The 13,160-nt window shown below is 37.3% G+C and overlaps 2 protein-coding genes across 7 annotated transcripts in view; both read left to right on the top strand.

Moving 5' to 3' along the window:
• Positions 1–337: 337 nt before the first annotated feature.
• Positions 338–3,021, top strand: LOC105390341 (zinc finger protein 85). The gene is made up of 4 exons (XM_011561627.3): positions 338–1,298; positions 1,617–1,814; positions 2,047–2,150; positions 2,446–3,021. Exons 1-4 carry the CDS (start codon positions 437–439, stop codon positions 2,938–2,940), a joined length of 1,659 nt encoding a protein of 552 aa, XP_011559929.3. The 5' UTR covers positions 338–436; the 3' UTR covers positions 2,941–3,021.
• Positions 3,022–3,689: 668 nt separating this feature from the next.
• Positions 3,690–13,160, top strand: part of LOC105390357 (E3 ubiquitin-protein ligase TRIP12) — a 47,214-nt gene continuing 37,743 nt past the window's right edge. For 3 of the 6 annotated variants that reach the window (XM_048625808.1, XM_048625805.1, XM_048625804.1), the window contains exon 1: positions 3,690–3,903. The gene's annotated coding sequence lies outside the window, so the exon portion shown is untranslated. The remainder of the gene's footprint in view (positions 3,904–13,160) is intronic. The other 3 variants (XM_048625811.1, XM_048625810.1, XM_048625809.1) reach the window with 1 other exon arrangement.

Genomic DNA, 13,160 nt, shown 5'->3' with positions numbered 1-13,160 from the left:
TGGCCTCTAGGTCTCAGGAGGTTAACCCAATATTTTAATTACAAAAGTAATCAAATCTTACCCGTTCATCAACATCAACCAGTATTCATCAACAATACCTACTTTAGTAAATATTTTATATACTTACTTACATAAATATTTTTCACTCATAAAATATATAGGTAATTTATCTCTTTTTTAACTTTATACATATTATAAATATCTGTGACATTCTTAAACATAAATGTCCCTTCTCATGGTAGTTTTATAGATAAAGGCGATCTTAAAATACAAGCCTAATATTTTGAAATGATGCCAAAAGAATAAGCGCGTAGTTCTCCCAAAATAGAACATTAGAGTTTTAGTTTCGCGTTGACTAGGTGTGCCGCTTATCGTTCTCGTACTTATTAAACCTTGTAAAAATAATAATAATCGTTCTAACTAATCGTTCTTGACAATGAGTGCTAGTGCAGCCTCTCTACAGTGCCCAATATGTTTCCATTCTGGAGTTTTTGAAACTGCTGAAAGCTTAAGGAATCGGTTAATATTCGTTTCAACAAACAAATTATCGTGTCCCGTTTGCCAAGAAGAAGTCATTGGGCTAGACAAACTAACCATACACTTGTTTAGCCATGTAAAACTATCACAACATGATGTGCACTTACACAAGAATATTTCTGAGAATTTCAAAACTATTATTAACAAGAATTGTGAATTAGAACAAAATTCTGTAAACTCTATGGAACAGAAAAAGCCAACGAAGGCAACTGTCCCTAAAAATAAAACCACAACTGCATCTACAAATCAACCAGTGAAGTTTGTAAAGATTTATCCAAAATTACCCGTTGTATCTGCGAATGCAGTTACTACGTTAAACATGAAACAGTTGCCAATTGAAAAAGGTACCCAAATATCTAACCCATTGAACATTCCATCAGTAAAAACAGAAATTAACACAATATGCAACATTTGTGGCCTACAATTCATTGACACAAATATTTTAAGAATGCACAGGTGCTTGATTCATGACATAGAGGAAAACTCAAGCCCCACATTAACGCGATACGACTGCCACTTGTGTACCAAAAATTTCAAAATGCGAGGGTCTTTGATGGTGCATTTACGAGTCGCCCATTATGGATTTACTTCCGGAAATGGTTCAACTGTGACAAATACACGTATTGATGCATCAGGTGCTGAGTCAGCAAGTGATAACACCCTGTCGTTAAAAAATGATGGCAAACAGTGGCAATGCGACGTGTGTCAAAAATGTTTCACGACCAAATATTTTCTGAAGAAACATAAACGTCTGCATACAGGTTAAAACATTGGTGTTAATTGTTGAGGTAATTCATACTAACACATTAAACAGCAATTCAGTAATTTTTTATGCAACTACACTCACATAACATAATTAATATTAACTTTCACAAAAATAAATATGAATGAATTTCGTTGCTACTTCAAACTTTGCTACTTTGCAAGTTTATACCAATTTCTCACCAATGCTTCCTTTAATTTAATATCAATTTGCATTTATAAAATAATTGGATGATTTTATTTCATAGTATAACGCTGAAAATAGATTGATAAACTAAAGAAGGTAACACACATTTCATAATATGAATTTATTACAGGAGAAACACCATACTCTTGTGCCCAATGCAGCAAAACCTTCACTTTTCAGCAGTCGTATCATAAACACTTGTTGTACCATAATGATGAAAAGCCTCATGTGTGTAATTACTGTGGCAGAGCATTCAAAGAGCTATCAACACTTCACAACCATCAAAGAATTCACACTGGAGAAAAACCCTTTTCCTGCGAAACATGTGGTAAACATTTATTAATTTTGTATGATTCATTTTTCTTTAAAAAATTCAAAAACTAAAAATAAAATGGTCAGTATAAAAAATAAATTTAATTAAGTATTTACATTCCTTTTTATCGTCTTAAATACCTACATAGTTAGTTTAGTGTAACTATCGATATTCATTACACAAAAGCTAAGAATAGACTTTAAAACGTACTAACTATAAACATTTAAATACGCATTTCTTGTTCCAGGAAAGTGTTTCCGACAGCGAGTTTCGTATCTCGTACATAGAAGGATTCACACTGGTGTTATGCCGTACAAATGCACAGCTTGTGATAAAAGCTTTAGATATAAAGTAAGTACTTTATTAAGCAAAAGTTCATTGATCAGTACATTGATTACTTATTACAATAACAAGGTACATACTTAAGTATAATAAATATTTTATCATGGCCTAGGTATATGACTTTAAAATATCTGAGAGGTCTTTGGTAAACCATCGTACCTACCTAACTACTCATAAATATACATTCTGTCCGTTACTCTTTATTATTTATTGTTCATAATAATCACATCACTAGGTTCACGTAGAATACTAAATGTCTTATGTCGCTTCTAGTTATGTTCATTAGAGTATTTTGAAATTTCAGGTATCTCAAAGGACACATAAATGCCAAGCACAACCCCCAGGAACAGTCATAAGGAATGCTGGTGATCTAGTTGAAAAACTAAAAAAAAAGCACGCTGTCATTACAGATCGTGTCGAAGAAATGACCCAGGACCACAATGAGTCTGATATCCATGGTCACAATTGCATAGAAGTTTCAGAAGCTAACGCTGAACTAGTCAGATGTGGAGCCAAATTATCATTCGAAGATACAGAAACAGACAACTTTACTTTGATTGCAGATGCTTTTGCTGGAGAAGCGAAATCCTCGGACACATTGTGCAAACCTATAAACGAAAACATAAGGGAACTAATAGACTCAAATTTTGAAGATTTAATTGATGCGATTCCATTAGATGATAAGAACGTTCCCTCCCCTTCAGATATATTGAAAAAGTTATGCTTGACGCAAGATGAAGACATTGTAAGACAAAGCGAAAATACAGAGAACTACGAAATATTAAGAGAATTTATGTAAAGATTTTTTTTTACTTGGCTCTTGTAACTAGGTAACATAACGCAAATAATAAAGCAAAGTTTTTAATCAATGTTTTACAGAGATGTTTGTTCCTCGTTATTTATGTCCCTGTTTTTTTTTTGTTTTTTTCACCTATTTTCAGTTTTTGGCCTAATTGCATCAAATATTTCAACAAAATTAAATTTTGATTGATTGAAATTGCTGCTGTTTTGCTGAGTCAGTATAATGTCAAAGCAATAGATTTAGTTAATTTCGTTTAATAAACTGTTGATTCTTTATTTTTCCACACCAAATAAACTAATGTGTATACACTGCAGTGATTAATAAATATATAAAAAATAATAAAAAAATGACCCACAACAAATAACAAAAAAAATATTTAAATCAATGTTGGTTTTTTTTATATTCGTTTAATACCGGTTGTTCTACTCTATTTCATTCGATTACAGTAATCTAGAAAATATTAAAGCCACTAAACGTATCTCTAATATTACGTCGATTAAAAATGTAAAAGTGTATAAGAAAAAAAATAGTTTGTTGTTGATGTTCATGTTGAAAACCATTTTTGAAATGTTTTTGTGTACGTTCGATTTTAAAACTAAAATATATATTTTAGCAAGAAGTTAGCATTTTTGAAACTGGTATACAAAAATGAAAAATTATTTTCTTCAAGTTGCTTCACCTGCGTTTCCTTACTAATCTTTGAACGAAATTACTTCTTTCATTCACGTGAAGTTCATTATTGTTTTGTGCATTCAGCTTTGTTATTGGTCGTCATCAGTTGTGTCGAGGAAAAACATGAACGGCCAGCTGTTTTTGTTCTTCTCAGTGTTTAAAATTCACCATGAATCTAAATTGAATAGTGTCAATTCATCTTGAAACCGTGACATTTTGTGGATTGTGAGTGATTATTAATTTGAAGATACAAAATTGTTTCGCCAAAGGCAGCACACTCAGATACAGGTAAGTTATTTGTCAATAAAATTACATTTCATGGAGGATGTTATACGAATATTGTGCGTCATTGATATTGAGGGCAAACTTGCATTTTTATAAAAGTTGTGTTATTGCTTCTGCTTGGTATTATTGTACAAACCAAGTTGTCTTGATGGCTAATTATTTAAGCACTTAGCCTATACATTCATTATTTCATTACTAAAATTTTAAAAATTCATGTAAGTAGGTACTGAACAAAGAAATAATATTTTACTTTGTTCATTACTTGGATATTAAATATAAGTTTCTCCGTATGATCAATGTTATATGTTGAGATTAAAGCAACAGTTAATGTTAGTAGGTATGTAACTATGTACGTATTTGCTACAATACTTCTCAAGTCATGAACAGAGAGTTGCCTGCATCTGCATACTGGTGATAGGTTGCTGTATGTGTATCATAAGCTCCTCTATACATAGAGGCCTATGTCCAATAGCAAACGGACAATACATAATGAGGACTTACGTTATTTGTGTAAGTTGCAAAGACATTTGTAGACAATTCAATGTAAATTGTTTAGCATCTGCTTCAGTTCATTGTTTTTAAGTTCTTGAAGTTAACAAAAATAACTCACAAACAATTTCATAGTTAGAACCCTTGACAAATGGTAAACAGAAGGTACTTAGCATTAATCAATTAAAATATTCTTCAACTTATACACCATAAGCCCAGCAGTGACTCTAAGGATCAAAATGTTTGAACTTAGAGTATATCTTTTGTTCTTACAATTGGATACTTGTAACCAAAAAATATTTATATTTCATGTGCTATAATGTTGTGAAAATATGTATAAATAGGTAGGTACTACCTACTGAGTATCTAGCCACTAGTGAACTTTTTAAATTGTTAATTTTGTATTCAGTTTTAACATCACATTATATGTGGTGCTCCTGGTTCTCCCACTTTAAGAAAACAAATTGAAGACTTGTTCTTGTGCAAGTCCTACTTCTTGACCTTCTTGTATACCCATTATAATAGTGTCTCCTTCACATGAACCATGTAGGTAAAATCATTATTTTTTCTTAAAAGGTACTTAAGTAATGTTAGTGTGTTTTATTTTTAAAGCAAACTTTTAAAATAAAACATAAGAATCAATTAAATACTAATTAGCAAGAATTGCTACTTATCAGGTGGAATCCCTCAAAATCAGACACAATGGAAAATATATTTTGTCTAACACTACATCATGTTGAAGCATCCCTTTCTAAATAATGGAAATTTTAGCAATGAGATCATTAATTTTTGCTGAATCTTAAGTTATTTAATAATATTTTGTGTTAAAAGTCACACTAAAAGATTGTTTACTTACCTTTTATTATGAAAAGTATAAAAAAATGCAGCTTACATAGGTATATTTAATAAATCCACATGCAACTAAAATTTATTTCCTGAAATAAAAATAGCTAGCAGTTCCTGGATGGCAATGATTGCTCTTTGGGAGAGGCTTAACAGTTGGCAAAATAGCTAACAATTATTGTTCTTACAGCAAAGGTGTTTGATGGAACCTACAAGTAGATTTAGCACTTGTAGTAGATGTTTCTACTCACCAAATGATTCATGGATACAAAGGGGATATACACATTTACTAATTTTAATTGAGCACCGACCTGACTCTAGTAGTAACTAACAGTAAAACAAAACATCTAAATGTAATGTGTGAATGATAGATCAACTATATAAAAAGAAGTGATGGCTTGAACCTTTCATGACTATCAACGGTCAATCACCACAACTTTCTAATAATATTATTTATCAGTCTCCACTTTATTCCCACATACAACAGTATGGCATTGCTACACCAATGTTACATTTGTAAGTCTATTTCATCCATGCCCCGGATCTGGTTCCTACATGTACCTAATTGTATTTTTTTGTAACTAAATGTAGATTCTATTTAACGTTATGTTAATCCTGTCGATGCGTATATTATAAGTAAGTAGGTCAAGGAACAAGAGAGCACCCTAATTTTCATTAATATTCATTCTGTCATACCATTTTAGCTTTCAGTTGAAGTTAAGCTATGCCGTTTTGTTAAAGTTTGTCATTTGGTTAAAAATTAAAATGTTGTATCACGTTCAGTAAGATATTTTTATCCTCTTTTATATTATTAAGGTCAGGTGCTATCGTTGAAGCGTTAAAAGCGGCTTGGTCCAGCGGTTGGCTCGGGAGGTGGTATAAATCGTCCACTTAGTCGCGATTGCTTGCCCTCTTTGTCTTTTCAATGTAACAGGTCGGGTGGGGGTGGTGTTTGGTATATAGGGGCGGCGGCGGCGGCGGGCGACGGCGGATCGATACCGCCCGCCGCCACAGCCGACATCTCACCTCACCTACTCAATCCTGTGTGCAATATGCTTAACAAAATGCATTCTGAATTCCTAACGTCAGACAGAATGCCTGGTTAGTTAGTTTGTTACACGAGATTTTAAAGTTATAGGCACCGTTTTTAACAGTTTAACTTCGATATTCGATAACTAACGACTTGAGGTTTGTAGGTTCGATTGTAGGTCTCGAAACTGCGATAAAGTTGAATCAATAATTGCAATGAACTATTTAATGAATCATTAAATTTAATTAACGCATGTATTACTTATTTCAATACGTCGTTGGTAGGTGCTAGGCACTCATAGCTACATACTGACTTAATTAATATTTTGTTTAACAAATGCATCAATATTAAAGCTACGTTGTGCATAAATAAGGTCAGATCGAACTACCTACTCGCCCAAAGTAGGACAAGCAACAAGCGGCCAGCAGGGCCTGACACGAATAAAGTAATATTTACGACTCTGAGCACGTTTGTGCGAGATTTATAAAAATATAAAGTATTAAGATTTCACTCTTTATTATCATTTTGAATTCAGTTTATAGAATGAAATTATCTTTGAACGTGAATTAATGTTATGGTAATGTGTTTGTCACCGTAGCATAATATTTTCCTTAACTTCAAACACGGCATGAATGTAAAGATGTAGGTACTTAATATTTTTTATTACCAAACTAAGCCTCAATATTATTGCACGGAAGACCTAATACCTACACCGGCATTGTAACCATAACCCTTCTGTTCAACTTCAGATATTAAACGTATAAACTAAAACCGCCAAGTGTACACGGAAATGAGCCCATAGAAAATGTCATAATTTCTAAGTTGGAGCAAACGGCAGTTGCCAACAGAATGCACATGGCGATGGAGTGCTCGCCAAGTTACGTAACCAGTTACCAGACACAGCAGTGGACGGATAGAGCTCACTATTTTTATCCACGAAACTTTCAAATCGAACATGAAAATACCTTCCCAGAGGCGAGTTGGCGTGGATACAATGCAGTCAGACGAAGGGCTTTTCGGATAGGACTTAAAATAGTCTGAACTAACCTTTCTAAGTGCGAATTCGATGTTTTGGGAGCAAATATAAGATTTATTGTAGCTGGCAGAGTGTTCGCGGAAATGGAACACATAAAAATTATGTTCCAATTCTAATTATACACCTTCATCCTTCGGGGTAATTTGTAAAGCAACTGTGTTGCACTGCTGGTCGCTAGAGACTACAGTTACCAGCAGTTAAGTAGCCTGATTCTACTAATTCATGGAATGGCGAGATTTGCTTTAGGTGCAGAGAGAGTTGATAAAACATTGCTTCGCATTTTCAATTTGGGTTGCTATTGCTGATGAAACCTACGTGAAGTAAATATACTTTATCCTTTGTCAACTGGACCCCAATTTGGGTCAAAGTCCCAAACAACTCCCGTTCTCCGAGTTCCCGGGGACCAATCTTTGCTGCTACTAATAAGGCAAATATGTAGTTTTGCCTGGTACTAAATAGTAGATTAGTGGCCGTGGTCACGTGTCACAGTATCGTCCTAGTTGCGCGGGTTGCGTAAACGGCCGTAGACTTGGGCTTATTCTGCCGAGCGCTGACACACTTCGCCGCTGCCTGCCTCCCAACTGAATTGATTCTCCTTATCTACCACGCCAATCATTCTATCTGAGAGCGTAATCTATTGCGCGTTAAAAAAACTGAACCAGAATTTGGTAAAAAGGTGGCCCTATATCTTTGGAAATATACCCGTGAAAAGATAACAATTCTTCCCATCGACAGAAATCCAATGAACTCCTGAGAATATTGGGCTCTGAGCGTTGCCCACGCACGAACCGCTCTATTGAACAATCCAGGGGATCGTGAAATCAGTCCAGCGTGGTGAATGGTGGGTCGTGGTGTGTTGGGTCGTGGCTGCGTTGTGCAAGCGCCGCCGCCGCCGCCGCACGGGCCGACGTCACGACACTCTTGCCTCGCGGTGCTGCTCCGTTGCAACACCGCCTGCTTTCTCCATCTGTTTCCAAGTCCCTTGACGCAATATTTTATACGCTTTCGAGCTTTCGTTGTGTGCCCCAAAAGTTATGATGGAAATCATGACTCGGACGATGCACTTTATTTATGTAACTTTTGCTGTCAATACTGTCTTTGTTTAACGATTACCAGAATTCCAGTAATCTGTTCAAAGCCCCTATTTTTTTATTAAAAATAAATATTGCATACTGTGATACTATAGTCACAGTAGCTTGTAGAATCTACATTGATGTGAATCGCTAGTCGCTGCCGCCACTGGCTAGACGGTATTAAAGAACCCTTCAGTCGGGAGCACCGCCACCCTCGCCAGTTGCGCCGCGACACAATCTCGCCTCTTTGTTCCTCGAACCAGCTCCCTACAACGTTTACAATTTTAGTTATTTGGGTCACACATGTAGGCAGAATCTAAACTTGCTATTTTTATCACTTTCCTCAATGGTGTCAACGGCATCGGCTCAATTTATCATGTTGTGTTATCTATCGTCGTTTATGGATTTACCCATGATAAAATTGAACATTGCGCGAGAAGAGGGTAATTCGCGACAGTGTTATTTATGCCCAGAATCGATTCCATTGAGCTGAGCGCGTGTATTTTGGTCGCGAGTGGCCGCGGTGGTGGCAACCAACCGACGAAGCAGATTACATTCGTTTCAAATCAGCCTTTAATACTCCACACCGTGCCATATTTCAATCCTCCGACATGATTGTTGTTACTGACTCTATTGAGAATATTATATGCCGTTTTGTCATGGTACGATATATGGATATACGATACGATAGCTAATGTTAAATCTAGACGACAGGCGGCGCGTGTTGTTTCCCGATAGTGCCGAGACGACTCGCCGTGCCGTTCACTAGTATGTTGTGTGTTTGTATATTTATGTATGTCCCTGACGTTCTTGCACAGAAATAGGACTTCGCTAAATGCATCTCTGTTGCTTTTGTCATCGTGAGCACTTCCTGAATGTGTACAGAAATTAGCAAAAACTGCTGAAGCAATTTCTGAATACATTATTTATTTTCGCTGCCTCGTGCCCTTGTTTGCGTGGGGCTTGGCGAGCGTTCTTTGTCCGGAGAGTCGGGCCGCCCGAACTGCAGGCTACAACACGCGTGTATACGTTTACCTTCAAATAACAGGTTGTACATTTTGATTGCGCGCGTCGTCGCGGCGGACGCTGCTTGTAATGATTCGGAGTTATTGATAGCGCAGTTATAGGTGATATCGGGGTTGTCTGTGCACTCGGTACGAGTGAGATGATCCGTCTGGCCCGGCCGGGGCTGCGCGGAGGGTCGAGGGGTCGTTGAACCGCCAGGGCTCCGAGGTGCAGCGAGGTGCGTTTCGGCGCGGGGGAGCACTGGGGCGGTCGTTGACTCGCCGAGGGTGCAATCCCGGGGACAACCAATGCAGATTGATTTTGTTTCGTTTACGCCAGTCAGTGGTGTCTGATCTATGCGCTTTCTATTAATTTCCGCCGCGAGCAGCGAGTGAAGAGTCGCGTTTGCGATGTGATTTCTCAAATCATCTCCACGTCCGGACATCATGTTTCAGACAATGACACTGTGACGTCACGCTTTGTTTATACATCGTGTATAGTTAGGATTATTATCTGTAAATTGTATAGAAGGTTGAGCGTGGAAACTTATATCGCCATCGCTCGGACGTTGGACGTCGTCATGTTTTATGCAGGTTACATAACTTTTATGGATATCTATGTCGCAATTACTTATATCTAAGTACCAGCTACACAATGTTTTATTTTATACACGCACACATGTCACTTACGTAGATACACAGTGGAAAATAATATTATGTTCAATGCTATTGTATTGTTATTGTGAGTGCTCCCTGCCTACGTCTTTTATATTAAACCGTGGCACTGGAACAAAAAATAGGAAGTTCTACCTGACTCGTAAACAGAACAGCTGATGTCTTTTGTGTGTGGGTTTGAAAAGCTTTCTTTAAATAAATAAGAATCTCTTTCACGATTATTAACGCTTGAAGCACTCACGGAAATGAGTGCAGATTTGCAAGTGGCAGGTAGGAAGGTAGGCGGTTGCTAGGCGGCTCCGGGCAGGCGGTGCTGGCGCGCGGTGCAGGCGAGCTGGCACGTGGCGGGTTGTCGACCGCGGCCTTGGACCGCAGCCCCGCCGCCGCCCCACCTGCCCACACCAAACCCAACCATACGCACCAGCACACAGAGCTCAAACAAACCACTCCACGCTTCGACGTCCACAAAAACTGTGATAAACCTTAAAACACAAGTTAATCTGTTTACGGCTGTCGAAGCTGTTTCTGGTCTGGCTTTTCAGTAACTGGATAGCCGGCCTTTGTGGTCTTGTGACCAATTTGCGGTCGTGTTGTCAGGAGCTTTCTGTTTACCCCCAGACAAGTGCAATGTGTGTTTAATGTTTCCTTTTTAATTTACGACAACAGTAGCGGCTGCGGCTTGGAAATGCCAGACCAATAAAGTGTGACCTATTAAATGCGTATAAAGAGCGGAGTGGACATATCAAATTTAATAGCACTCGACCATTGTTTAACAACAAGATTGGTGAGTATTTCGGCCGAGCGCGCCGGGCGAGGATAAACACGGAGTCAAGGAAGGTCAGAACGGAATCGCAAATCAGTGTGACGCCGTTTTTTATACTTCCATCGACTGTTTCGTGTTTACAATATACATCGCTGGTCCGGCGGGGTCGTTGATACCGGGCCACTAGCGACCCTGTCGATGTAGCTTGCACTGCGGTTGTGTTCCGACGTGTATACTTATAAGAAGGTGTCTACCTGGTTCCAGCACCTGGCAAAGCTCGATTGGGTTGAGTTTTTTTCTCAACATCCGAACAAGATTGTTTGGATGGCAACTCGGCAGGTTTACGTTAGTCGTTCGTTTCGTTTGTGTTGCTTCAGATTGTTTTCTTATACGAGTACTTCTTGGTAGCTAGTAGAACAAGCTAGTCATATAAATGCATGTGTATTATAAGTTATCGTAGCTTCTTAGTATCACTTAGACCGGTTAGCAACAATACAATGCATAAGTACAACAATTCTTCACTGTTATTAATTATTATACAAAAGTACCTAAGTATATTCATTTTATTATTAAACACGAAGAAGCTATAATCGTTTTCTGAAGCGAGATTGTTAGATCGAGGTTCTTCATTTCTACATAACCATGACGACCTGCGTGAAGTTAGCAGCCTAAAGTTAGCAGCCTTTGAATAGCCGACCAAATTAAGATAGTCACTTCAGTCATTGCATACTTTATCAATTAAAACACGTAAAAAGCCCCAAAAACATTGGAATAACCATGCTAGGTATTCATATAAACACTATTATATGTTCTAAAATAAATAAATACAAAAAAATACGACGTTTACTTACTAACGCCCTTGTTGGTTAATGGATATTTTGTATGGGGGCACCGAGGTGCCATAGACCTGCCAGCATCTCACCTGGTTTATTATGTGTGTTGACTCATAATAAAACACTGACAGAAGTTTCATCAACATTGAAACGGTATAGCAGGTGTCCAGGAGCCACTTTCTGACAGATTTTGGGTAAAAATTGACAATATTTCACGAATAATCAAGTTTGCAGGTGGAACCTGAAGAAAATCAGCTGCAAATGATAGTTCATATGAAAGGTATTATTATTACCTAGAAACGGTTTTCAGCAATTTCAGATTAAATGACTTTTGGTGAATATTCAAGGGGAAGATCAGAAAATAAAAGTTAGCAGCCCATGATTTACATTTTGTATGGGGGCACCAAGATGCCATAGACCTGCCAGCATCTCACCTGGTTAATTATGTGTGTTGACTCATTATACAACACTGACAGAAGTTTCATCAACATTGAAACGGTATAGCAGGTGTCCAGGAGCCACTTTCTGACAGATTTTGGGTAAAAAATCACAATATTTCACGTTTAATCAAGTTTGCAGGTGGAACCTGAAGGAAATTAGCTGCAAATGAAAGTTCATATGAAAGGTATTATTATTACCTAGAAACGGTTTTCAGCAATTTCAGATTAAATGACTTTTGGTGAATATTCAAGGGGAAGATCAGAAAATAAAAGTTAGCAGCCCAAGATTACCATTTTGTATGGGGGCACCAAGATGCCATAGACCTGCCAGAATCTCACCTGGTTTATAATGTGTGTTGACTCATTATAAAACACTGACAGAAGTTTCATCAACATTGAAACGGTATAGCAGGTGTCCAGGAGCCACTTTCTGACAGATTTTGGGTAAAAATTGTCAATATTTCACGAATATTCAAGTTTGCAGGTGGAACCTGAAGGAAATCAGCTGCAAATGATAGTTCATATGAAAGGTATTATTTATACCTAGAAACGTTTTTCAGCAATTTCAGATTAAATGACTTTTGGTGAATATTCAAGGGGATGATCAGAAAATAAAAGTTAGCAGCCCAAGATTACCATTTTGTATGGGGGCACCAAGATTCCATAGACCTGCCAGCATCTCACCTGGTTTCTTATGTGTGTTGACTCATTATAAAACACTGACAGAAGTTTCATCAACATTGAAACGGTATAGCAGGTGTCTAGGAGCCACTTTCTGACAGATTTTGGGTAAAAATTGACAATATTTCACGAATAATCAAGTTTGCAGGTGGAACCTGAAGAAAATCAGCTGCAAATGATAGTTCATATGAAAGGTATTATTAATACCTAGAAACGGTTTTCAGCAATTTCAGATTAAATAGCAAATAGAGACATTGGCATTATTTTGCCAGGTGCACGTCTTGTCAATAAAAACTTTTGCAAGTCAGCTTATGATCAAAGGTAAAAACAATATTCTGAATAGGTAGGTACTAACGCAAAAAAAAATAACCATAATCAATTCTTTAGTTTCGG

Source organism: Plutella xylostella, chromosome 15 (genome assembly GCF_932276165.1).
Source record: "Plutella xylostella chromosome 15, ilPluXylo3.1, whole genome shotgun sequence".
NCBI lineage: Eukaryota > Metazoa > Arthropoda > Insecta > Lepidoptera > Plutellidae > Plutella > Plutella xylostella.
Note: the sequence above shows the minus strand (reverse complement) of the source record. Positions and strands in the feature narration are given on the sequence as shown.

Coding starts and splice junctions, on each gene's coding strand:
- LOC105390341 (XM_011561627.3), top strand. CDS start 437: ATGAGTGCTAGTGCAGCCTCTCTACAGTGCCCAATATGTTTCCATTCT. Junction 1,815..2,046: donor CTTTTCCTGCGAAACATGTG/GTAAACATTTAT, acceptor TTCTTGTTCCAG/GAAAGTGTTTCCGACAGCGA. Junction 2,151..2,445: donor ATAAAAGCTTTAGATATAAA/GTAAGTACTTTA, acceptor TTGAAATTTCAG/GTATCTCAAAGGACACATAA.